This window comes from Panthera uncia (genome assembly GCF_023721935.1).
Source record: "Panthera uncia isolate 11264 chromosome A3 unlocalized genomic scaffold, Puncia_PCG_1.0 HiC_scaffold_12, whole genome shotgun sequence".
In the NCBI taxonomy this organism is placed as follows: Eukaryota; Metazoa; Chordata; class Mammalia; order Carnivora; family Felidae; genus Panthera; species Panthera uncia.
Window position 1 is genome coordinate 11,141,719 of NW_026057579.1, and position 27,668 is coordinate 11,169,386.

The window sequence follows — 27,668 nt, forward strand, 5'->3', positions numbered from 1 at the left end:
GGATGGGGACCGGGTGCTAAAATAATTTGCATTCCAAATAACTGAGGCTCATCTCCTTAAAATACACCCGTGTTTTTAACTGTAACCATTTTGACAGAAATATTCCTAAAATGCATTACGTCATTTCTTACTTAACCAGACCAGCATAACAAGCATTTCCTTGATGACGCAGGGCCGTGTTTATGTGTGTACATTATGGTGTTATTCCATAAACCAGTGATGCTCGCGTGGGCCAACACAGAAGGGGGCTCCCATGGTAAATGGCCCTGTGTTCCTGCTTTGTTGCTGTTGACCTTTGGGTGTTTTTCAGAGATCTTTCTGACCCTTCTTTCTGCTATTAAGTTAGTAGCTCTTGAGTCTCTTTTTGTCAGTGTGACTGGGTCTCGGGGTACCCTCATCTTTAGCCACATTCATTTGTAATTATGCATAGCATGAGAAACGGATGCTGATGGAAGACTGAGGAGCTCTTTACAACGGGCATGAGCTTTAGTAGGTGGACCTGTGACAGTTACTTGAAAGCTGAAAGCCTCATTTTGGGGGATCTTCTAAGCCACAACATGTCCATTTATCTCAACATGCATGAATGAGGTGTTCAATGAACTGCAAGCCCACTCTGCTGGCTCTCACCCTTACTTAAGTTCAACTCTGCTGTGAAACCAGTCTAAACGTAGTAGAAAAGTAAGAGGTGGGTATATGTATGAGGTGAGCATAAGAGGAGAAAAAAAAGTCTACTGCTTGCTGAAGCCTGTGACAAAGAACTAGGCAGGGAATGAGCAGCCTAGGGCCTTAGAATACAAATGGAATAAAAGGAAGGAACAGCTAGCCTCCGGCTCCCCCCCACCAACCCCCCTCCCCCCCAGGGCTCCCCTGGGGATGAAAGGAGGGGTCAGAGGGCAGAGAGGATGACCAAGGAAGTTCCCAGGTTGATAGGAATAAAAGGAAGGCATCCTAAAAAGAGACATCCTCACAGGAAGTATGTGGGTACTTATGTACAGTGTGGGGTCAGGATCAGGGGAGGGGGACGCTCCCAGCAGGGAAGAGCGATTAACACACTTGTTAATTTCAGTTTTTGTTTTCCCCCCACCTTCTTGCTTAAGCGATTGTTTTGTTCTCCTATTGTTCTTTGGACCTGTAACGAATTCCAGTATGCTCATAGTCCACAAGTACCTCAATAATCAGGCCCAGAGGTTTAGTTACATTTATAATCAACTGCAGAACTAAAAGGGAAACAAATATAAATTAAAATTCGCACCAAAGACCATTAAAGCCACTGGAAAGGTGTGAACAACTCCTCTGGAGGTGGGCCCTTTCAGGCTTCTTCCATATGGGGTGACGGTTATATCAGGGGACTTGGGAGAAGAGGGGGTTAGGTAATTAAGGTTTTGCTGCAATGGAATCTCTCTTTTATGGTTTCAGATAAACATTTGCCTCTTCGGTGTGGGTGGATCTGTATTCCTATAGGGCAATCAACTTCCAGGGCTGAACTGCAAAGGTTATTCCACAGTCTTTCATTTCTGTGTGCCTTGTTACTACAGTTGTAAGCAGATAATCATATCCCTGTGATACTACAGTGATGACGTATTATTTCCATTTATTCTGGATCCTCTGTACAACTTCAACCCTTCAGCCTCTATGGATTAATGGGGCCAGGGCCTCATGAGGCCACACCCTGGTTCTGGTATCTGCATGTGATTACAATGGAAACATATCCTACACGAATAACTAACCTTTTCTTCCACATCTTCTGGGATCCACATTCTTGCCTACTGATGTGTTCCGGGGAATCATTCTAATTCAAACACCAGAGAGCATACGATGAACTGGAAAATACCTCTTCGGATATCCTCCAGGGACCTTTACTGAACACGTATGTGCACTTAGGTGCCAAGCTCTCTGCGAGGCTGTCAGAAATCCCACCAAGCTGAAAACAATAGTGGAGTCTGCCCTACGGCTTCTTGTGTCCCCTTTTATATCTGACCTGTTTCTCAACATTTAGATCTCTCTCGTGCTTTTGTAGTGATTCACAGAGGTTGTCTGTAGTAGGTTACAGAAGGTCTAAAACTGCACACGACTGCCTAGTAACCCACTTACCAAAGAAAACCCCTGATGCTGAATTTTTGCTCCTATACCCAGAATGACTACATGTTCAAGTTCCAAGGATTCAGGTGCCCCGGTTTGGGCTGGCTGGCTTGCTCCCAGCTCCTTTCCCCTTCTGGACCAGCCTCTTGGCAAGCCCTCCCCACCTCTTGGTGTCTTTTGATTTCACAAGGCTTCCTTTGAACCTAAAATTAGCAGGTGTTAAAGACCATTAGCTCCTTAATAAAGAAGGAACTTCCTGAGAAACCAGAAAAGGTGAAAACCTGGGCCCATATCAGATATCTATCCAGCAACCATTAGGTTGAAACTTTAGGACAACTGTCATTTTTTTGTAAGTCAAAAATAGTCAAATGGCAATCTCATACAGCTCAACATGATACAACTCACATGGGTTATCTTTTGACAGATGTGTTTACGCTCCCTCTCTCATGTAATAAATGGGGGACTCGTCAGGACCCTTGTCTGCCAAGGAAATTTATTAGGTCTACAAATTACGTAAGTCTTACATAATTTTAAGTCTAAGTTTTTAACTTTAAGTCTCAGTTTTTAAAAGTTCTTTAATATGATAGAGACCCTCTGGTTTACCTACAGTAGAGGCAGGTATTCTTCCCTTTTACAGATGGGAATAGTGAGGCGCACAGCCTAAACCAATGACCTGAGATTATATAAGGCTTCCTGCCCTGCACTTGCCACGAGAGACTAGGTTTCCTTCCGGTGAAAAGGAAACGCTGAATTACAAAACAACTAAAGGATGCAAATTGTTATTTTGTCCTTACCCCCTTTTCTCCCCATTTTTGTTCTTTTTCTGTCCCTTCTCCCATGTCTTCCTTCTACCCTTTACCCCACTGCCTGGATAAAGAGCAAGAAAATGGAGAAAACGTGTGGAATAGCGGTAGAGGAAATAGACACGGAAGAGATGCTCATGGCACCAAGGTCAGCACTTACCCTCACTTCTAAAACCCCCTCCCTCCCAATTTCCAGGTTCTCCCTGGCCTCCTTCAACTGACTCTCTCCTCCCAACCCACACCACAGCCCAGTTACTGCACTCCCAGCGTCCAAAGTCGTCAGCTGCCCCTCACTTAACCGATCGGCTTCTCAGCCTAGCGTACGACCCTGTCAAGTCCACGGGCCTTTCCCCCAAGTCTCCCCTGTGGTCTTTCTCTTCATTTTCCTTTGCTCTGGTCACTCCTCTGTTCTCCACACCAGCTCTCATGCTGCTGCCTCTGCACTGTTCACCCCTGCTCTCTCCGGAATATTCCTCATCCAGCTGTCTGTGCACATACTATCTGTCCTCTTGGGCCGATCTCAAATGACAGCTTCTCTCGGAGCCGCCAGATACCATACGTGGCTTAAGGCTCCTCTCATTCTATTCTGTGGTGACTTGAGTGCAAATCTTACCACCAGCTCTCCTTGCATCCACTGTGTGTAGTCCCTAACAAATACTTCTTAAGTGCAACAGAACCGGAAATGAACGAAGGAGGAATAATAGTAACTAAAAACAAAAGTACAAAAGAGACAGTGAGAAGCACAACACGGAGATTTCTACACCATGAATTCAAAATGGCTGCTTCAGGTAGAGCTGTTGGCAGGACACCTGTAGCAGAAATGCTAAGGGCTTTTTTTTTTTTTTTCCTAAGTAAATAACGGCTTTATTGAGATATGATTAGCATGCCATAAATTTCACCCCCTTTAAAGTGCAATTCAGTGGTTTTATATTCACAGGGTTGTGCAACCACTAGCACTACCTAATTTTAGAACATTTTCATCACCTCAAAAAGAAACCCTGTACTTGCATTTCCTCCCCCAGCCCCCTGCAACCACTCCTCCGTGCTCTGTCTCTATGGATCTGCCTGTTGTGGACAGTTCACATAAATAGAATCATACAGTATACGGGCTAAGGGCCTTTTAACTTCAAACAAGAAGCAACCTGTATGTGCAATTTGCCACAAAAATCAAGCCTCTACTGTTATCCTCAGTATTAAGATAATGATCAATCAAGACACCACATTAATAAATTTCTGCATAATGTAATCACAGCTGCAGCCAGGTGGGTTGCTTAGGCTGTCTTTTTTCTCCTGAGTAGGTAATGGATTCAGCTTAGTGGGCATCTGAGCGCCTGAGCACAGTGATGAACAGCACTCAGAAATCATCTAAACCCCTAGAGGGCACTCCCCTCCTTAGGAGGCCCAGACGGGCCTGTTGTGTTGGCTGAAGGGCAATGTGTACTGATGCTTTCCCTTCTTGTCCTTTGCTTCCTGGACCACACAGTCCCAGGCAGGCCAGAGGCCAGGGTCCTGGCACAGCTCACAAAGTACCTGCCAGTCTAGCCTCTACTTCTCTTTTTTCTAGCTTCCACGTTCTACTGGTTCCTCCCCATGCCGCACCTGGGCAACAAGGGCGACTCCCCATTCACCGATCCACCCACCCAACCCTTCTCACTCAGGGCCATAGCTCAGGTGTGCACTCTGCCTCAGCTCTTTGGCTGCTGGTAAATTCCACACAACCTTAAGACCACCCACCCTACAAGGCCTTCCCTGATCAAACAGCAACCAGGATTACAATATGTGTTTAACTACTAGAATTTAAAGAAAAACCTGAAACTTTTTTTTTTTTTTTTTTTAAGGAACCAAGATTAATTTTCTCTCCTCTGACCTTCCATAGTACACACGGGTGCTGAATTCTTGGGACTGTACATGCTCATCCTATGAAATCAAAATCTTACTGCCTCTCCTGTGAATTCCCGTGGTGCAGGGGGCATGTCTTATTTGTCTTGTAAATGAAAAAAATGAAGGACAAAGCCATCAAAGCAATAATCTGGAATAAACATTTTATTCATGGTTAATAAATCAGAGGTTAAACTATGCATTGTTTCTATAGTTTTTATGTGTATAAATGTTGGACTGAGAGCTAATAGGTACAGCACTTTTCAAAATTAACGTGTGGAAGGAAACACTATGGAGTTTGCCTTGAATACAGATTCTAGGGTGCCATTCTCCAAGATTATTGTTTCTGCAAGTCTGGGGCAGGCCTCGGAATCTGCCCACATCAAAAGCTCTCCAAGAGACTGCACTGGATGCAACCTGGGACCTACTTTCTGAGAAACTCACTCCGACAGGTGCAGGCTCTCAGTTGCTATGGCTTAATCTGCACTTTTAGTTTGGAAAAAGCCAAGTACAACTAGTCCTATCATTTCAGTGAGAATGACAATTTGCAGCACTTGCTGTCAATCATTTACAAAACCTCTTTCCTGCCTGAATATGGTGGCTTAGGAAAGACACACAGGGTGAAGACAGGATCAGTACGGACAACGCAGCACCACCGCCACCAGAAATCACAGCAAGCCACTCTGGGATGTGGCGTTCTCGTCCACCGAAGGAGGCGGCTGGTTCGTAATGAGCTTTCTTCTAACTATAAAATGCTTCTATTATTGCCATTCCCATCACTGCAACAGTCTGATCCGGGTTCATCCTTCCTACTGCTTCTTCTGGCCTCCACCCTGTCCTTGGAGCACATCATAGCCTTGCACGCCCACACTCCCTGCTTCTCTCCCTCATCCTCCCCACCCCCTCTCCTTGCCAGCACTCAACCTTCAGGCCCAGCTCAAGATGCGCCTTCTCTCTAAAGCTTTCTTGGGTGATCTTTTTTTTTTTTCTTTTTGGACAAGGAGTATACTTCTATGACTCTCTCTTTTTTCCCCACTAAGACGACTGACTAAGCATCGCGGGAGAAGACACGATATGCCTGATGCTGGTCCTCACAGCTTAACTTACGGCTTCATAACTTAGTTGAACAATCAACAGTTCGCTTCACCAGAATGACTGGAGACACTGTGAAGGACACCAAACTACAGGGGGTCAGAAGAGGCCTCAGGAGGAGTCCTCCTGTCTCTCCCACAGCCGCGCAGCAAAGCACAGGCGTGCCCTGCGGTGGGCGCCACGCAGAGGGAGGCCAAATGTTATTCTAACATTCCCCTACAATAAACTCCCGCAGAGGAGGAAATGTGGAAGCAGCAGACCATCCAACTGCTCATGTTCCCCAAGCAGAGGAAAACAACTCCGTGAGGCCCTCTGAAAACAGCACCTCCCCAAACTGGATTTACTCCACACCTCACTGAGCGCTGGGGCCCTTCAAAGGGGGGAGAATCATGGTCTATAAATAAAAAACAACTACTATTTATAGGTGGGAGGGAGCTCTCCCTTTAGTTAGGAAACGAGAAGAAATGTAGAACTAAAAGGGCAAAAACCTTGCTTGTACTACTAGGATTCCACTCAGTGCATTAATGAAAGAAGTGTCAGGTAATGGAAATTCTAATGACACATAAAACACAGCTCTATTCTACAAAACGTAGCTGCAGGTTTAATTAAATCTGATGCGCTATCTTTGTAGTGATTATATTTCTTACCTCTTTCCAGAAATGCAGAAGTTTAAAAAAAAAAAAAAGAGAGATACTACAAATAAAATATCCAAAATACACGAGTTTCCCTCCCAAGGGCCCAACTACCCTTATGGAGAACTGTCCTCGTTCCTAGGGAAATTTCCTAGGGTCACAATTCTTCTCGTGTCTCACCAGAAGAGATTTACTCTTCACTCGGTGATGAATCCTTAGTCACCCTCTCTGACGCTAATTCCTACATGATCTCCTTGCAGTGCCAACCCTGGGCAGTTAGACACACACGTTAGCAGCAAGCCCCGGGCCCAGCTCTGAGGATGCTTCCTTCCAGCAGTGGGTCCAGGGGCCACTCCTTTCCACAACCAGAAACTGTACATCGTTCCCCACTTTCCCTTCAGAGACAACAGTAAAATCACTCTGCATTGTTTCTGTTTGTTTTGCTTTTTTTTCTGTGGGGAGCAAAGGATGTGCTCCAATACAGAGAAGACGTAAATTGAGAGCAATGAGGTAAAATATTCCTTTGCGTTTCTAATATTAGTAATAATAACAAAGTCCACCATAAGACCTTAATAAAGTAGTCACTGTAGCCCTTCTCTTCTTGGCGTTCTCAAGGGGCAAATGATTACGGCTCCCTCCTCCAAGGCTGGCATGTGGCTCAGGAAACTTATCTTATGGCACTAAGTTGAAAGAAAAGTGGTATAAATTATAGGAAGATGGTATTTACAAGCCCGCATGGCTCCTGTAAGATTGATAAAGTTATGTTCTAGAACCATGCTCCACAGTAAGCAGGTGGGGTGAGGAGGCAATGGCACTTCATACACATCACCACCTCAACGTGACGGCTGAAGAAGAGAGTCGGGGAAGTTCCAGAGGGACTCAGTCCTGGCAGGAGAGGAACCAGAGCACAGACACAACTGGAAAGAATCCCCGGGGCCTGGGCCCCTAGTGAAACATGAGAGCTGCGATCTGGCAGGCATCCTGAACCACACTCAGGTTAGCTCAACAGTCCGAAAACGACCAAGTCCCAGGAACGGAAGGCTCTTTGCCTTCACCTCCTTAGGTCTGGGGGAAAGACGATGGCATTTGATTTCACGGAGGGCAGGATGGCCTCAGAGAGCCGAAGGGCAGGAGTGAGATGTGCACGGAGAAGCAGTGAGCAAGAGTGAGAGGGGAAACTGGCATAGCACACTCTGGGAAGGAGGAGGACTGGCTTTGGATGTGGAGGGTAACATAAGGTATTCCCATTTCAGAGCTGGAATCACCGACTGCATTAGAAATGGATGCTGTGGAACATGGAATCAGCCTACATGTGAACATACAATTACTTCATAACTATTTGCTGAGTGAGTGCAAGCAGGAGGTACTCAGCTGGGTGGGGATGGGGATACACAGCATTCTGGCTCTTAGCTTAGGGGTTTAGTTTAGGAAGGATTGGGATATATAATCACAAATGAGAACACAGCGGGATGTGAACCATTCCATTTCCTCTGTGGAGCACATGAAGAACATCAAAGACGTCAGGACTGACCTATTTGAACACCTGAGCGGCCTGGGCTCCGATCGTTCCTTCAGGCCCCCAGAGCCACCTGGGGCTGGAGCGGGTGCTGACACAGCATGCGTCTTTAAGCACGCGTCTGCCTGGACCCTGTGGGCTGTCAATTCCCAGACCTCTCATCCTTGTCATCAGTGCAAAGTGCACGATCCTCTGGTCGCCTGTCCTCTGGGGAAAGTGCATCCTCACAGAGTAGTGTTCTGCTTCCCCAGGGACTCCTTCTTCCATACGCATCTCTCTGCCTTCCCCAACCTCCCCCTTGCAGACAAACTCTCTCGGCATCTGCATGTGACCACAAACCATACCACTCAAATCTGTTCCGGCACTTACCCGGCTGGCCCCCAAATGCTATTTCCTTACAACTGCCTTTAGTGAGATGGCGAATTCCCCACACTCACCTATTCACCTGGGTTGGAAGGGAGGTCAGCATCCTCCACATTGTCACTTTCCTCCCTCACGCAAGCCCTCCCTCTCTGTGGCCCTGTCTCCTATCCATCTCCTAACGGGGGTCAGAGAATGCACTTGGACATTAGGACAGTCTTAGGTTTGAGTTCAGGCCACTTAGGAGCTATATGACCTTGGGCAAGTGACATCATTTCTCTTAGCCTCACCTGAGCCATATGTAAGAAGGGGAGGATTCAAGTTCCTTGTATCTCCCAGGACTGCTCTGTGAATTAAATGAACAGCTATACGAAAAGCAACCTAGGATAGTATCTGGAGAGCAGAAGTACCCACCCACTGTATGCTAGGTAATAATTTGGAAGGCCTCCATGTCTATGTGGATGAAAACATCACCCTGAGCTCAACTGATTGTTTGGAATCTGAGGATCCTTGCTGCCCCTTTGCATTTCAGGCACTTGCTCCCGAGGCCACAGCTTCCTAAAATCTCTGAGGCCAAACACCTTACTCACTGATCCCAACGGTTCACTGGCCCAGTTCTCCCACCACCTGACTCCTGCAGCCTCCCTGAGATAGCTGTGCCCCAGAGAGCTTTTGCTCTCCGCTCTAGCCTGGGCCTTGTCCTGACTGTGCCTCCCTAACAATACAGCCCCAGACCCATGTTCTTTCACCCGAACCCTCATCTTCACGATGCCTTTAAACTTCTTGCCCTTTTAACCTCCATCCACATCTGGTCCCCTGACACCAACCCCAAGTTAGCTAAACCCAGAAAGGCCAAAGCCAAATGTCTTCAGGAGTCAGGCAAGAATCCTGAAAGAGCAGAGGGCTATTGTAGATGACTCAAGACGGTCTGCTCACTATTCACTCCATGATAGAACGTACAATGTCACTACGCCTTCCAATTGCTCAAAAGAAGCTGCATTTTTACATGAAGCATCCTTTTAAAATGTTAATGGTTAATTGAAAGAGGAGGAAAAAAAAAGCGAAGCAAAGAAAATATGTCTTGGGGTCAAATTCAGCCCCAAGGCTGCCAAATGCAAACTGTAATATCAACCAACTACCTCCCTGCTCTGTGCCGATACCCCACCCGTTGACGGCTGCTGGAGAAAAGCACACTCCTGGCAGTAGCTGTTCGACATTTTCAACACTGACGTCCCTCCCGTGCCTAACAGTCAGTCCTCCATTCACTCCAAGAATCCCTTCGTCCATGATGCCTTCTCTGACGGGCGGCGCAAAGAAAAACAGCTGATGCTGTGCGTATGCATCTGTGAAGGCAGGCTGTGAGTGGGCACAGATTGTTAAGTGTCTATCGGGCGTGGGGGCATGGGGGTGGAGGTAAGGACATTCCAGGAAGAGGGAAGAACTTACTCAAACTTGCAGAGGCAAGAAAGAATATGGTATATTTAAGGCTACAGCAAATGGTTCAGCCCATCAGAAGCACATTATGCACTGGGATGGGGTGTGGGGGATATACTGTAGGGGTACCTGCAGGGGATGTGACTAGTGAGGAAGCCCAGGGCTGGGTAAGAAGGGGCCCTGCGTGCCACACTAAGAAGCACCTTTAACTGAAAGCAATAGGAAAGTAATAAAATATCTGAAACAAGTGATGTAGTCTTGAAAAGGGGTGGTTATATGAGGGAGGGAAAAATCAATATTGTCATGAATTCCATTTTTCTCTAATCATAAAGATAGATGGGATGAGTGATAATGTTTCAAGCTGTAAGACACATTAAAAGTTTAAAAATCAATGACCACAACAGCCTAGAATGCCCTTTCCTCTTTCTCCAGCTGCTGAACTCTGACTCATTCTTAAAGACTCAGCTCAAAAGTCAAATCCAACATTTTTCCAAATCAGAACTGGTAGCCCTTTGCTCTGCGAGTGGCTTTTTTGCACGCTTCAACTTCTAAAGCACACAGCACTTTCAACTGTAATGATTTATAGGTGTTTGCCTTTAGACTGTAAGCTCCTGAACATCATAGTCCACGTTTTATTCCCACCAGGTAGCACGGCATCCAGCACTTGGTAAACATTCAAATGTTCGTTCCCTAAACAGATCAAAAGAACATAAGGGGTTTTAATGCTAGGACTTGCCACAGATCGACTATCTCTAAACTTAATTAAAAGCAATTATTGAGTATTTATTTACCTGTACTTGGCACTAATGACAGAGAGGGACATGTTAAGGTGTATCCTTGCCCACAAAAGTACACCATCTAATGTCTCAAGAAGTGTCATTAAGAGTCTTCAGGAATCCATGACCGAGCCATGGTAATCAAAGCTCTTGATCATATGCCCACAAGAGCCACAACATAACAACTTCTCTCCCTTTCAAATAAAAAAGGCAGAGTCAGGAAACGGCAACTTAAGATGCACCTGTCTGTGTGACACATTCACAGATTAACTGAGCGTCAAGTTCAAGAGACACAAGTTGTCCTCACCTTCATCTTAACTGCAGTTAAGCAGCTAAACGTCTACTGGACAAATATAACCCTGAACTCTCTGCAAACTGTCGTCTACACAACAATGAGGAGCCCTATCACTTACACCCAACTTACAGGTGCAAATGAACAATAAGAAATAGTCCCTGAGATTTGCAGTTGCTGCAGGCGTTTCCAGAAGAAGGATTTTAACATTTTAAATTTGCTTATTAGTTATGTGAATAGCTTCAGAAAACATTTTTCCAAAACTGGAGCTATTCTCTTTGCCTGTGTCATGAGGAGGATACTATGAAATGCGGCTGGGTGGGGACAGTCCTCTGAGGTTCAATATCATCCATGCAGTGGAGCCTGCTTTCCAACTGTACCGAAAGTCTTAGGGAATTCAGTTGACTTCCTTTCTTTCGGTGAGAGTCAGAGGGCCAAGGATTCAGGGTCTGGTGATGGCCACTCCGACCAAACTCTAAGCCACTCAACAAGAGCCTTGAACTTGGTTTCAGGACTTAAACAAATGTGAAATAAGACTAGATACACTTTCATGGAGACACTCAAAAGGCGTAAAGCACTAGTATAGGAAGAGCAGGGCTTACACATCTGAAGCGAATTATTGACAAATTAAACTCTCTACTAGGGAGATAGTTCATCTCCATGGACAAGGGCTTTACTTCTAGGAAAGCATATTTGCTTCAATCTGGGGATAAGTCCAAAAATAACATGGAATTCCTAAAATTATTTTGTTTTAAAAACATCAGAGTTTAATATAGACTCTGGCTTTTTTAGTTATGAGTTGACTTGCTCTTTTGGGCCAAAAATTACTGTGGCAGAGGGCAACAGAAGAGCTGTTCTTTTCTTAGTTGAGAAAGAAGGACTTCAAATAGATTTCCAAATTTTTTTCGGGATGTGTTTAAAAACACAGAGAATGCTACCATGATAGCATGTCAGGAGTCAGGAATGTTTTAAATCTGCACTATGCTAATGCATATTTTACATACTGTATGATTTAATTTTATTTACTCTCAAAAAGCAGCTGGATAAATTATCCAAATTAAAGAGAACATCCAAAAAGTGAACCGAATTAGAGAAATCTCTCCTAACAGATGAATCCTACCCCCCAAAAATGTTATTAAGTATCATCTTCTTTGAGACAATGTCTTGGGAACAGATGGATATGATAATTAATTACAACGCTCTTAATTTGATGAAGTCCTTTTGAAAATGCCTATGTGGGGGCAATTTCCACTGGCTAGCTGGAGTAGGTGTGATACAAGCAATTTAATTACCTAACACCATGTTAAAAGCACATGCAGCTGCAATAAATACTATTTGATCATCTAAAGAACTTAACGTGGCCTCAGAGAAGAAATAAGGAGGGCTCCCTGAGCCTTGAGAAGGAATCTGTCAGTTCCAGGCCACCCTCAGGAAGTTTCTGGCCTTGACATAGGAGTCCGGCTGGGCTAACGTGTCCTGTGTTGAGAGTCTTGCCCTCTGTGCTCCTGGCCTTGTCTAATCCTCCCGCCCCTCACCCCCCACCCCGCCCCTCAAGACTTCGACCAGCAGAACGAGAGACTGAGGCTCTGGAATCAGCTGAAGAGCTCTAGAGAGTTCAACAGCCCAAGTGTAAGTACGGGAGCAGAAGACTCCTGATCCTCCAAACCTATTACTAAAAAGTGGACAGAGGAATAAGAAAATCCACTGAGTTCCCAGGGAGAGGGGAGCTGTATGATCCCAAGACTTAAAACTGCAGGCAAATGTGGAGAGCTATGAACAATCACGATCAGTTTTTCTGTATGTGTGTGCTTTCTGAAGTCCCTGACTTCTGAGTTCGGATTTAAAGCTGGCAAATTATGTTACAGCTTTTTCTTAAATTCAGTTTCTATTATTTGGTAGAAAGACAGTCTATTAGTCGATTCTTTTTTATATATATATATATATATATTATTATTATTATTTTATGTTTATTTGAGAGGGAGAGAGTGCAAGTGGAGCAAAGGCAGAGAGAGGGAGAGAGAGAATCGCAAGCAGGGTCTGTGCTCAGCAACAAGCCCGACATGGGCCTTGAACTCACAAACTGTGAGATCATGATCTCAGCCGAAAGCGAGAGTCAGACACTTAAACAACTGAGCCAGCCAGCCACCCTTGATTCTTTTCTTGAAGGCAGATCACGCTCTATGTGTTCCCTTCTGACTATCTTCCCAAAGTCTGGAACATTCTCGAAACTGCCAGAGCTGATATTTGTAAGGAGTTGAGTTCCTTCACCTGGGCCATATCTTATTCATCACCGTGCCCCACACCAAACCAAGCCCAGTGTCCTCTGCCTTCCATGAGGCCCTCAATGGGTCTTTGACATCTCACTGACATTTTCAAAGCGGCACCTTTTTACTCACTGCGTCTTTGTGGTTAAATTAATTTTTATTTAACTCAAGTGCTTCTGAAGGGAAGGGACAACCTGCCAAAATTCCATTCTGATGGACTCATCTGGTGGAGTCAGTATCAGAAAAAGAAAGCTCCTTCTCTCAAGATCTACGTCTCTTCAGAAGAAACAGTGAAAGAGCAGTCGGCTATGATTCTCCTACCATAATACAAGGTAGCACTGGCAAGACGGACTTTCTTGAGAACGCAAAAAAAAACAGGATTGAGGAAGGGGGACTAAGCAGCCTAGATTCTCCACCTGAAGCAGCTGAATACAAACACCCAGATGCTGCGGTGAAAAGTAAAGAAAAAATTCGTGAATTTTGTTCTGGTCACGGGCTGTATATCTGACGTATCCTTCAGATGCAGTGGGGTTGGCATCCTTCCTTTTATCTTACTTCCCCTCTCGGAACTGCAGTGTTTCAAGCTGTTATGATATGACAGAGCATGTGTGGGAAATTGTCTTCTGAGGTCAAGGTCTCATAAGAGAGAAATAAAACTGAGGATCAAACAAAGAAAAGGGAACTTAATTCAGTAGATCGTTTCCTATTTAAAGAGTCGTGAAGAGAAATGGTCTGCTCATAAAGTCGGGGATAGAGAAGACAATGCTTCCACAAATACAATGCTGGGTGTGTATGTGTCTGCATGCATATCCAAGTTAGAGTAAAATACAGAAAAGCCCAGGGAAAAGATGCAGGAGCTGAATAAAGAGTGGCAAGGAGGACAAAGACAACACCTCAGGGAAAGTGAGGCAGCAATAGCTGGGGAGAAACAAGTGAAATCGTGGGTCCAGGAGCCAGGGAGCAGCTGGAGACAGGGTGTGGTTCACGCCGCTGGGTGTGCGACACAAACCACACATCCTCCCCCCCAACCCCAAACCCAACAAGGCAGGCTGACAGGCAGAGATGTCCACATGCTGCTAGAAAGTGACTTAAGAGACAAAACTCTTTCCTTAAGATTCAGCTTTGGCCAGATATTCTCCAATCTGCTACATGAGGGACTATTTATGGTTGTTAAAAAACAAAAAATATAACTAGCAATATTCCATTAGCCACGGACCAATAGGTAATCTACTTTACTGGACTATCACCCAGCTTTCACAATTCGACAAGTCTGATACCCAGATTTAAATCATTAGTCTCATAAGTTTCTTTTTTTTCATGTTGCCTTTCCTAAGTTTTTAAAAACATTTTTTAATATTTATTTATTATTTTTGAGAGAGAGAGTGCGCGCGCACGAGAGCGCACACGAGGGAAGGAGGGGCAGAGAGAGAGGGAGACACAGAATCTGAAGCAAGCTCCAGGCTCCGAGCTGTCAGCACAGAGCCCGACGTGGGGCTCAAACCCACGAGCTGTGAGATCATGACCTGAGCTGAAGTAGGACGCTTAACCGACTGAGCCACCCAGGCACTCCAGTTTTTTGTTTTGTTTTGTTTTAAAGAAAATGAAAACAAAAATAAACAATTCATTTATAACTTTGTTTGGACTCCCCCCACCCCCGCCATCACCATATATCTCTATCCTATTATCTTCTAAGTGCTGGAATTTTCTAAAATGTTCCTTCTTTCTCTCCTAGGAGTCTATCACCAACAGCTTGGGTTCTTCCCCCCTCTAAAAGGTTTGGGAAAATCAAAAACTTTAAAGGTAGAAGTTACTTCTGAGATCATCAAATCCCTCTTCCCCTTCTTCTCTCTCAGAAAAGAAAACAGACCCAGAGGATGTGACAGCCTTGTCCAAATTCCTGCTGAAGTGGGCCAGCATTCTAGCACTCGATCTCTGGTTGTGTGCTGTCTCTGCACGACACCAGGTCACGCGTGGAGGAGTATTCCTTAGCTGCTGGACAGAGTTTACTCATGTGCACACATTTGCTCACCGACTATTAACAAGTTATTATCATTATTATGATTAACAAATTGACTATAACAAAGGGAAGTGTAGGACATGGCATGTTAGGTCTCCTGAGTGGTGGAACCAGGGAGGGCCGGGTGGGGAGTGAGCTCAGGGCCACAGGGGACAGTAAGCCTCGTGGTCTGTGCTCACACAATCTGGCTCTGACACCCACCAGGCAAGACCCTCCCCGGCTCCCCACGTCCCTCCATCTCCAAACCAGGGGGGCCGTACAACCTGCCGCCTGAACAGGAGCACCAGGATTCCTGTTTGTCTACGTTTCCAGTCGAACTGTACTTAGAAGGTAATGTGCTCCGGAGAGTCTATGAAACTTCTTGGTGAAAAACAAAGTCACATGTTAGTCAACACTGGAGCTAACAGACCATCTAAAAATTTTAAATTATTTTGGATTAAGGAAAAAAAAAGTGAAAAGTGCTTCTAAATCTGGATTTAAAAATAAAACAGGTTTCTCAGGGTCTCGGAAAGCAAGAGATATAAATGTTCTGGATATAGGTTCTGGCAGAGAATCAGACCCGTTAGTCAGAGAGAGGCTGGAGCCAGGAGGGAGCTTGGGAACCTGGCTGGCTGTACTGTGTACAACCTAGGAAAAACCCTATTTTAAGCCTGAACATCATAAACAATGACTTCATTGATTTCCACCTCAAAATACCCAGATTGGATTCTTCTCAATAACTTTTAAGGAATGCATATTTATAGACAGTATGGCTTCAGAACAAAAAGTTTGGGACAAATCTCATTAAAATAAATTTTGAATGGGTGACTGTCAATAACATATTACATTCATTCATCTTCTTAATAAAACTATGGAAGCAGTTAAGCAACAAGTCAAAAGGCATAAGGGCAATGAAAAACTCATTTGACTTACAATGAAAGAAAATAAGGTGGAGGATATTGTGTTGTGGTCTAGATTTTTAACTAGTTAATGACTGTCCTAAAGCCTGCATCTAAAAAGATATGAAAAAATATAGAGGCAAAGGGAAGTCTCTGTAAAATTAGGCACATTCGCTGGATATAGCAGAGTGGAGTGTAGAGAAAAAAAAAAACTTGTGATCCAGGAGCCATCTTCGTGAGAAATAGCACAACCACGTGGAGGTCTGGACTGGCGGACACAGGACAACACGGGACGCACAGACCTACATCCCAGGCTGGATCGACCCTTTAGCTACAGCTGGTGGGTCCATGTCTCTCAGCCAACCATTCTATAATCAACCGTTACAGAGAAGAATTTCTGTGCAACATCTCTGAAAGGTTTTCTTTGTGTTTGTTTTTAAAATTGACCTGGTTTTCACCAGGCAGATCTCGTGGCATCCAAAAATGGCATTCTCTGCTAAACCAAGTTTTAACCAGGTAGTCACAACTTTAAGGAGGGAAGTTCAAAATAATGGTCAGCTAAATGATACCCACGCTAAGGTGGTGCCCAGCGGCTCCTACATCATGGGTCTCCTCCTGGGTCAACTGCCCACTGACAGGAGGAGGAGGAGAGAGCAGCAGAAAGGTAGCAGACTGTGGGAGAACCACCTTGTTAACACACGGAGGCATGAGGAATAACAGATCTCTGTTGTTTTAAGCTACTACTATTGGGGGTGGCTTGTTGTGCAACAACGAGTAATGAAACATATGCACATTGTGTGAATATGTACAATGCTGAAATACGTACATACATTGGTGAAATATAAATTCATAATCACTGATATTATTTCCTGGACTTTAAAGACAACACCAAAACACAGTTATCAAAAAACTGCAGTGGAGAGGACAAGGCTTTGGGATCAGAGAAGCTGGGTTGAAGACTCGGACCTGCTCTCATCCTTGTACCAAAGAACACATGACTCTGCACAGCTCACTTGTTCTCTCTGCCTCTGTTTTCTTATCTATAAATTCCTCATGGAATCAGAATGATAAAATGAGAACAACAGAAATGTAAACGCTTTGTAAACAGTAAGGCACATTACACAGTTAAGCTGTCCTTGGAATCGCCACCTTCATGTTACTTCAATACTTAGTCCTTCCCCATAAAGGTATCATCTGGATCAATAGATCAGACGTAACCTCCTCTGCTACAAGACTCCTTTTGCGGGCAGGCATTTGCACGCACACATGCACACGCAGGGCCTTCCAAGAACCACAGGTGTCATAAGCCCTGTGGACAGGGCTGTTTTTCCTTTCTGCCATCATCCACTAACCCTCCTTCCTCTCACCGTCTCCTGAAAGGTGTGATGAGCTCACATCACATTCCGGGGCCAAGAGAAGAGAAAAGGTGAGAAAAAAAATTGGCAGGGTGCTTGGAAACCTAAAACCTAGCCGAGGAAAGAAGAATTAAAAATGGTTAAGAGTTCACTGTATTGCGAGCAAGAATGACGTCAGAATGGGATGAAGTTCAGGAAAAGACAGCCAAAGAGGGTGGAAACAAAGGATGGGCCATTAAGAAAAAGCAAAGATGCAGCAAGTAAAGAAGGAAGGACCTGTCTGTAGAAAGGGCAGGGGTAAGGTGGGAAAACCAGCACTCATCGGGAACAGAAAAGAGATATCCACGCATGAAGAGACTATCTAGAGGGTAGAGTCTGTCACTTGTAAGAGCTCAAGTTATGCTTGACAAACAGATGAATAGCTGAAAAAAATCAAACACAAAGTCACAAATTGCACAAGGACTCACACCGAAATAGGGCGGTGAGGGGCTGGAATGGGTGAGTCTCCCTGGGAATGGGAGTTCCATTTGGATGAGAACGACGGAGAGAGGAATTTGTTCTTTAAGGCAAGGGGGGCAAAGTCCATGAGCTCCTCTCCTCGTTGCTGAAAGTCCAAGACATCTTTACAAAAGAGGGGTCATTAAGGTAAATCTCTACTGCCAACATTTCTGATACCTTCACCCTAACTGTAAAGGGCTTTCCCCCTGAAATCTCCACATCGCTGGTTTTGGTCCAAAATGGCTCTAAGTTCTTAATAATGCTCTTTATAAATAAGCAGTAAAGACCAAATAGTTACAACCTAATTTTATGTATTCTAAAATGGTCTTCTGTGTATCTAAACATCATACTCTTAAAAACATAAATCACACAAAAGAATACAGTCATGTAGTTTTTTTTCTCTTGAAATACTCCTGCTATGACTCATGGTAGACTCTCTTCTTTTTATTTCCATTTTCACATGATTGTTTGGCTTTTTATTCTCTTGCCAAAGTAGGACCTATCACCCTCCTTAGTAAGCGGGAACCCACTTAATATGCTAAACTAGGTTTTAACTGCGGTCTGAGCGCATTCTGCATTTACCGATTCATTCAGTATGAATGCATATACAGAGGAAAAGAAAGAAAACACAATTCCTGACCTCTAGAAACGTCCTTTAGTTGGTGAGACAAGACTATGCGTGTAGCAGTGAAATAACAATGCAGGGAAATATGCGATTAGTTGGCAACACAGAAAAGAACACGTTAGGAGCTCCCAGGGCGTAGGATGGGTGTTGGTTGAAGCATGAAGACCTTTTGGATAAAGTGCAATTTAATTGGAGTCCTGCAGTGTGAACAATATTAGAAAAGGTGGAAGGGAGAGATAAAGGCTTTGAGAGGTGACCTTGGTGCTTGGAATGCAGAATTTCTGCAGTAGGGAGAAGTGGGCCATAAAGAAGGGGCTTGGGGAAAAGTGCAAGGTTTTTAAAGTGAGCCGGGGAGTAGTATTTACCACCCAACAGTGGGAGGGTAACAGGAAACTAAAAATACTCATGCTTTCTTCTTCAAGAAAGACATCAACATGGCTTAGCGTGGGCCTGCTCATTCATTCGTTCATTCATTCACCCATCAACAAACGTAGGTTGACACATTACAATTCCTATTCTAGTACTAGAGGCTATAAAATATTCCCTCAGAGAAGGGAATATTCCCACAGAGAAGGGAATACTGACCAAAAGAAAAAAAAAATCAATGATATCAATGTATCATAAAAAGTGCTTCAAGAGACACATGGGAATTAAATTACAAGTGAGCAGGAGGGCACCTAAGTCATCCTCACGGCTGAAGACTTCAAACACTTCAAAGAGAAGGAAATGCAGTCCCGAAAGGGGAGCAGAAACTGTAGGAGGGGAAGGTGCTTGGGGAAGCCAGCTGTCGGCACTGGCATGAGCATCAGCTGGGCATGGGCAAGTGAGGAGAGGGGTCTCATCCAGGCGGGAACACAGGATGTACGCGGACAAGGGCCGGGGAGCACCATGGGTCAACGACCATCTCAAATACAGAAACTAAAGGGCTGTGAGAACTTATCCCTCCCCTGCAAATAATTTACAGTGGGATTCTGAATGACTTCCGTCTCTGTTTTCAATTTCTTCGTTAGAGGCACCTTTAACTGACTGACCATTCTTGAGCCCTGGATGCCAAAGTCAAATTTACATCAACACAATAATAAGCATCCTAAGGTTTATGTTTGTAAGACTCACAGAAGCTTGGAGATAAAACAGAAGACATCTAGCTGAACCTCCTTTCCAGTGTAACATTTCTTCTAAGCATTCCTGGCAGGTGGCCATCCAGACGGAAAGAAATCTTCAGCTCTGGGGAGCTGAGGAAGCAGCCCAATTCATCACTGTACGTCATTAGTTGTGAGAAAATTTTTTCCTTAAACTGAGATTAAGTATGTCTTTTACCCACTTTGACCCCCTGGAGGGGCTGAAAATTCGCCTACTGTGCCTCCTACGTGCATATGGTGCCATGTTACGTTTGTAACAGTGACTTGAGAATTGTCCCTCTTCTTCACTGAAGGACTTGTTAATTAACAACTGGCTTAGTTTTGATTAATTAGGTTCTCTAATATAATGTGCCACCTTCCTTTTCGTGAAGACCTTGAAGGGACATCTGTTACCGTTAATGACATTCTCTGTTCCTCCATTACGGATTGGTAATACCTCACATTTGCACAATGTTTTACCCCTTTCCAAGTATCTTCACATACATTATCACACTGTAATGTCCTAAGAGGGGGCTACACACTGTGAGTACGTGAATCGTTGTTATCTGCTTTATGATATCGTACAATGGATACAATAAGGGGTGTAACATGTGTCTGAGAGGTTCCTAGAGCTTCTGATAGGGCAAAGGTTAGGGAAAAACTAATGTCATTTTAAGAGAAGAAAAGAAATTATCAGAACACACTCTGGATGTCTACTCCAATTATGGACTACAAATCACTGGCACTTACCTACAGACCATATATATTATGTTGACAGGGCCATTTGGAAAATCAAAACGACTCCTCAACAGACACACATGGGAAGTGCTGGCACTGGACAGGGCAGACGGACAGTTTAGAAAGGGAGCTAAGGAAGGCCCCGTTTCAACTGTGGATATTAAATGTAGAGCACAGGAGAAAGAAACGAGTTGACTTGGTCAAAATGATGCCTTAGTGGCCTGGGAAAGATGGAGGAGAGGTCATGGCAGGGAAGAGGGGAGGGCGTCTCAGCAGGGGAAATGGAACAGAAACCCCATGTTTCCGAGCACGGTCTCCCCCAAAGTCAGGTACGAAGGGCCGGCTCCACGGTGGTTCTCTGAAGACTGCCTAGGACCCAACTGGAGACCCTCAAGTTCTGGAGTGAGCCTGGTCCTGGAGGGCTAAGTGGATGTCCTGCTACTATGACTAAAATGACAGGAATTTTTTTCCCCATCAAGGCAAAGAGGGCTGGCTTGTTCCTCCAGAAAAGCATCAGCAGAATTTAGACTCCTCTCTGCCTCAGCAATTAGCAGGTCCGGGTCGAAGCGTGATGGCAAACGTAAAGGATTCCGTGGGAGCAGCTCCATGAGGCCTGCTGTGTTTCATCCCATTGGACACAATGGTTAAGAACCGGGAAGACTCACTGCGGAGGGTCAAGTGACGTGCCCACTCTGATCAACACCCCGCTGCCTCCCTGGCTGTGTGCTGAGGGACCCATATGCCCATGCAGTTCCCAACCTGCCAAAGTGCACAGGCACACGGAAGGGAAGAACCTGTAAGGGTTAGTGACTTAACCTGATGACATCTGGCTTTGACCCAAGGAATGAGACGTGTAAATATCAAGTCACAGGAATAGTCAGGATTTCTCCTCAGAAACAGGAGCGTGTTAGGTTTCCCTGATAACCTGGGGAGAGCAGAGTGCGTGCCTGAAACTGTGCCTTCAGTGATGCTAACACACGAGACAGCGGAGAAGAGCTGACAAACTGATGGCGGACCAACCTTGTCGGCAGGGTGCAGCAACCGTCCGCCGTGAGTCTGACTTGAGTTTCGTAGCTGTCCAGAGGGCACACGGCCTGCTGCACGGAGGGGCACTCCACGGTGCTGCAGTCCACGCTGAAAACTGGAAGGGGCAAACAGAGGCACCATTTACTGTTATGTTTACTTGCACTGGGAGTCCCTGAAACGAAACACTGGCTCTTCACAAATGTGTGCGGTTTCCTTGTTCCCCAGAACCCTCTCGACGCACTGACATTTTCATTTCGGTCCATGTTAGAGAGTGGCAGTAGGGCCCGTATCTGCGCCAGGAAAGCAGGGGATAAGACCTCTAAGAGTTAGGATGAAGACACAGAGAGAGAGGGAAGCCAGCGCTGGTTATGTGGGTGGTGAGGGTCAGCCAGACGCGTTTCTGGCACAACACTGCAAGAGATGGACAAGGGATTGTTTTGCTTGAGGCTTTTATCCAGCAGTTAAGACCAAAAAAAAAAAAAAAAAAAAAAAAAAAGTCTGACCAATGGTTAGAGACTTGCAAAGAAGAAATCACTATAGTTTAGACCTGTTCACAGAGTGTATTAGAAATGCACAAGAACAAGGATGTTAGAAATACTGCGAAGCAATAAGTAGCTGGGACAGGACAACAAATCAAATGCAGCAAAGAAGGTGAGCAAACAGTCTGAGACCTAGCACATGCTCTAAAGCCAGCAGACGGATGGCAGGGAACCGGCAAGGAGAAAGACTAGGGCTGAGATTTTCATTCTAACGCATCTGGTGGTTGGATGCATATTTACATATGCATCTTTCTGTTTACATATGATGGCTGTTTTTAAAGGTGATAAAGCGATAGGTCTACCAAGGAAGGCTCTGACCTTCTTCTCTGGGGGAACGGAGCACAGAGCTACAGCATCATAAATTCTCATCCCACTTCCCGCGTCAAGCAGACTTTGAAGGAAAAGAGAGAGAAGAAAAAAAAGATGGTCCCTATCGGCAGGTGCGTGTGCACCAGCGAGTTGTCACCCTGCCCCTCTGACTAGGAGGTCAGCAGTGAGAGTGGCAGGCGTGCAGGTTGCTGGCAACAAAGCCCATCTTCCCCGGGAGGCCGGCAGCGGTGGCAGCAGAGGGGCCTGCGACCCTGGGCTGCAGAGAAGCGAGGCCGCCGATGCGACGCCCGCGCGTACCTGGTTTGCACTCATACAGGTCACAACACTCTCCCGGCTTCCCTGAGGCCTTGGACACTAGTATGTTCAGGTATCCCGGCTGGCAGACTTTGCGCAGACAGCCCGCAGGGTCGCACACGCAGCGGCTGGGTAAGGGGCAGCACTCCCCGGGGGGAGCATAGCCCTCGATCAGAACAGAATCTTCAGGACAACGTGGAGAGAACTGGACTTCACAGCGGGCCTTGGAGCAATCTGGCTTCTCTTCTAAATGGGAGAGAAAGAATTTAGCACGTGCCCGGGGGGCAGTGTGGGGCACTGTTGTCAGACTTAGGGGCAGTCCTGAGGATCTATTCATGGACCGAAGAGGAGGGGAGAGAAAGAAACCAGTGAAACTGTCACACTCCGCTCAGCCGGCCATGAAAATCTCCCCTGAGATCTGCTCATGACACGGCAGGGGGAGCACGGTGGCCTTCTCCACCTCCCTGCTCACTTGTGCTGAAAAATCCACATTCCATGTGCCAACCAAAATCAACAGTGGCACGGGAAGGTGCTTCCGTGGGGTGCACGATCTGGGAAGAGGACTTCATCACTTACTGACCGAAAGACCTTTGAACTTAAAAGGAGTTTTAAGGCCTGCTCTTCGAAAACAGCATATGTTTAAAACCCCAAAATAGACCCACAAACAAATCCTGGCTACTTCAGGGACTGGACACAAAGGTATGTGATTATCAACACGAAAGAACTCTCTCTCTGAGCCCTGAATTTTGAAGAGATGAACTTATTTAAGACCATAGGATTCTATGACATGGAAGCTTCACAAGATGGAGAAGGAGCTAAACTGCCATGTAATTTCCCTAAACACCATTTGGCATGTCTATCTCTAGCAGAGATCAAATGCCCCTCTCTCCTTCTTCAGGCATTATGTACTGACCACTGCTGTGCCTCCATTTTAAAAGAAAAGAAAACTAAATCGAACAAAGCCCTAGCTTCTGGAACCCCAGTCCACAGCTGAGTCTCTGGGTTTAAACTTTTAAGAAACCTACACCAACATTATGTCCTTCAGGAAAAGGCTGAAACAAACCCAAGGCATGTCATCATAGACCCGTGATCTCTTGGGCGAGGGGAGGAAGGGGGGATGGAGGGGGGACGGAATTGAGAAAATGTTGGGTGAAAATGATGCCATGTGGTATCGGGGTACATTATCATTAGCTCCGTGTTTTCTACAGTAAAACCCATCCAGAATCACAAAGCACGGTCAGATCCAGGTCACCTAGTTTAGTCTTCTCAACTAAAAATTAAGTTCAACTGATGCACATGTGGTCAGCGGTAAAAGTAAAACAAGAATCCAGGTGTCCTCACTTCCAGATCGCTCATCTCTTCGTGTTACACAAGCAGCTCTATTTCCAAAACCAAGTGCTCCTCAGGTCACTCCCACCTTGATGGCTGTATCTTTCATTTCACTGACCATCTTCCTTGGCTACTTCCTGTTTAATCATAACGCCCGATGAAAGAGCCTTCCTACTCACAGGTGTAGTAAATTCATTAAAAAATATTTACAGAGCACCTGCTGTTCTAGCAGCTTGAGCTGAGCTGTAAGGAGAACAGGCATAGATTCCTGCCCTCATATAGTTTACAGCACAGCAGAGGGTGACAAAAAATAAACACTAAACATCATAAATAAGCAAAGTGTGTCGTAGTGGAGGGTGCTAAGTGCTATGGAGAAAAAAATGGAACAGAGCAAGGGGGAATCAGAGTGATTGGGGGGGCGGCGGTTATAATCTGGTCAGAACAGGCATCACTGAGAAACCAATGTTTGAACCAAGACTTAAAGGAGGGAGAGAGCGGGCCATGGAGATATCTAGGAGAAGAGCATTCCAGTGGCAGGAACAGCTAATACCATCCTGAATGTCCCAGGAGGGGTGGGAAGGCCAGTGTGGCTGCAGTAGGCTGATGGAGAATGCATATATCCTATTTTCCTATGGTAACCCCAAGCAACTGCCCGGAGAAGAGAACACAAGAGGAACTCCAGTCTTGACTACCCATCAGTGTGGACAAAACAAATCATTAAGCTGGGGAGGAGAAAGTGAATCCTGACAGCATGGGGATTGATGGAGATGGAGTTGGTTAAGTACGTCCCGTGGATGACTTCTCAGGCAAACACAAACACACTGTGTCCAATCATACCACGAGCTCTGTGACTTTAACTGCAATAACACTTCATTCCTCCTGTTAATGTGCTGCGATGAACTTATTCTGTGTCACATTCTATTCCATTCTTCTCCTGAGAAATACTTGGTACATACAATCAGACTTTCCAAATATATGCTTCAATAAAACACGCTTTCATTATAACCCAACATATTAGATCTTCCTGGTTATTCTGCTCTTTATGCTTCACAGTCTCAATGTTGTCACCTACTTATGTGCTTTGCAGTTCAAGCCTTGAGAGATTTATTTACTTCTGAGAAACTGCCTTTGTGGGGCGCCTGGGTGGCTCAGTCGTCCAACTCTTGACTTTGGTTCAGATCATGATCTCACAGTTTGTGGGTTTGAGCTCAACGTCAGGTTCTGCATTGACAGTGCAGAGCCTGCTTGGGATTCTCTCTCTCTCCTTTCTCTCTGCCCCTCCCCTGCTCTCTCTCAAAATAAATAAACTTAAAAAAAAAAAAAAAAAAAAGAACTGCCCTTGTAATACAAATGCCTTTGTAATACAAAATGTAGGTTATCACAGACACTGTTTGAACCACTATCCAAAGGGATTTAGGAATGTTAAAAATGAGGGTTTTTAAATCTTATTAAGTACTTTTTCAACTTTTCTCAAGATGACCATATTGGCTTTTCCTGTAATTTATTATATAATCAATTAGCAGATTTAAAATCATCATTGTCTTCTTAGATTAACTATTGTTTTATTCTCTTGCCAGAGAATGTAGGCTGTACTACTTCGGTACTATTTTCTACTTCTGTTCATTTCTTGAGAGACAGAGACAGAGACAGAGAGAGAGAGAGAGAGAGAGAAAGAGAGAAAGAGAGAAAGAGAGAAAGAGAGAAAGAGAGAAAGAGAGAGAGAGAGAGAGAGTTGGCAAATATGTGTATAAATATGGCCTAAGGTCATCTTTAAAATACATGGCTATTTGAAAAAAACATGTATTTTCTCTTTACTAGATGTAAACTTGCAAATCTATCCAATCAGGCTTAATTATGACATTCAGACCACTTCTAGCTCACATTTTTTAACTAATTTCCAAGAAGGATCTATTAAAATCGTCCACTATGAACCAGCAACTTCTTGTATTGCTATCAGTTTTTTAATTTTTTAAGCTTGTGTTCTTAACTCCATGACTGGTAGGCATAAGATTCAAGCCTATGATACTGACTTGGCAAGTTGTAAAATGATGCTTTTAAAGAATCTAGATTTCTAAGATTTGTATCTTTCTTTTCATCTTGTAATTGCTAACATTCTTAGTTTTTCTCTTCTTTTAACCCTCTATTCAGGTCTTGATGGATTATCCAGTACCCTTACTCACTAGCACCTTCCTCCAATCAGTCATCACCTGGGTACCCAACCATGGTTACCATGGCATCAGGAAGTGTCTTTCTGATACTTTCTTTTCCAGCCCATTTCTAAATTAATTCTTCTAAGAGATTTCATTTATTCATCTACGTCTCCATTCCATCTCTCTTCCATGAAAAAAATAAGGAGAAAACTATAGCCACACCTGTATTTCCCATTCATTTAGAAGGTTTTTCTGATATTACCTCTGAATTTTAAATTTCATCCATTTGAAAAGAAGCCTCTTCTGACTCTTTCCCTACAGTGTCTAACAAATCTATATATAATAGTTAAGTTAATTAACAAGGTTTCAGTCTGGTTGCCTTGGCAACACTTTGCAACTGGCATCTTAAAAAAAAAAAAAAAAAAAAAGAACAAAAACTGCCCCAGATACAGAAAGATTAAAGTGACAGAATCACTTGTAACAGAGGAGGTTATGGAGAGAAAATAAGCTTCTTTCATCATATTAATTATCTTCTTGTAAGAGGTTAGCCCTTAAAATATTGACAGGGTCACCCAGTATTAGAACGATTTTACAATAATGAAAAGTGCGTCTCAATCTAAGTCACTTTAACCCGTGTGACCACATGCTGGCCAGTTGTAGATTTTCTCCAGGTTCCTATGTCAACAGGGAAAGTGCAATCATGATCTACAAGTAGCAATTGCACTCGAGAGTTTTCTACTTAAACACAGATTTAAATAAAACCAAAGCTGAAACGAAAACTACTAGATGGGAAGGGAAAAAAGAGAAGAGAAAATGATATTGCCAGATTCTCACTATATCTGATCTTCTGCAGAGTCCCACACATCTGACACGAAAACTTTCTTCCTCTTTCAAAATCTCTGGAGATGGTCACTTAAAATGCTGCACACTTGTTAATGGAAAACAGGCAGCATGAAATGGACTACTGAAATTTAGACCAGTAACTAACTACAAAATCAACGCTGCTGGGTGCTCAGTCATTTTCCTGAAATCTATCCTGATTCTCACACACAACAGAAATGCACACAGGCAGCACACGGTCATGAGACACAATCCTCGGGAGTTCTAACCACAGAGACGTTTCAAGAGACCCCCAGGTGTGGACTGGACTTGATATCACAGAATTTAGCAGGTGGAGCAGGGAGCAAAGAGGGGAAGATTCTGGGACTTCCACCTCACTCTGGTAGTCCCCCCTCCCTTATAATCTCAAGTCCTAGAGTAGCTGTGGCATCACTGAAGCCATCACAGGGGCCACCTGGCCGTCCTGGCAGGCAAATCTCCTCAAGAGAGGAGATCTGGTTTTGGAGGCTATGCCACTTGAGGTGGTATAGGTGAGGTGAAGTCGGAGAAATCTTCTCTAATCCTTCTCGGATTCATCCGACAAACACTTACTGAACGACTTCCATGTGCCGGAGGTTCTGGGCACAGAATTTAGAGCATAAAAGGAATAAAACAAAGTCCTTGCCCTCCTGGATTCAGAATTCTGGAGTGAGACAATAAACAAAGAGCTACACACCATGGTGCCTGGGGGGCGACAAATGCCCTGAAGTAGAATCAGCAACGTGGGTGTACCCGCTGGGTGAGGGCACCTGCACAGAGACCTGAA

At 44.7% G+C, this 27,668-nt stretch overlaps 1 protein-coding gene across 2 annotated transcripts in view; it reads right to left on the minus strand.

Moving 5' to 3' along the window:
• Positions 1-27,668, minus strand: part of CRIM1 (cysteine rich transmembrane BMP regulator 1) — a 187,788-nt gene that overhangs the window by 79,204 nt on the left and 80,916 nt on the right. For both annotated transcript variants that reach the window (XM_049651883.1, XM_049651882.1), the window contains exons 3-4: positions 22,548-22,790; positions 21,376-21,496 (exon numbers count right to left, since the gene is read on the minus strand). In XM_049651883.1, the coding sequence (XP_049507840.1) occupies positions 21,376-21,496; positions 22,548-22,790 (364 nt within the window). The remainder of the gene's footprint in view (positions 1-21,375; positions 21,497-22,547; positions 22,791-27,668) is intronic.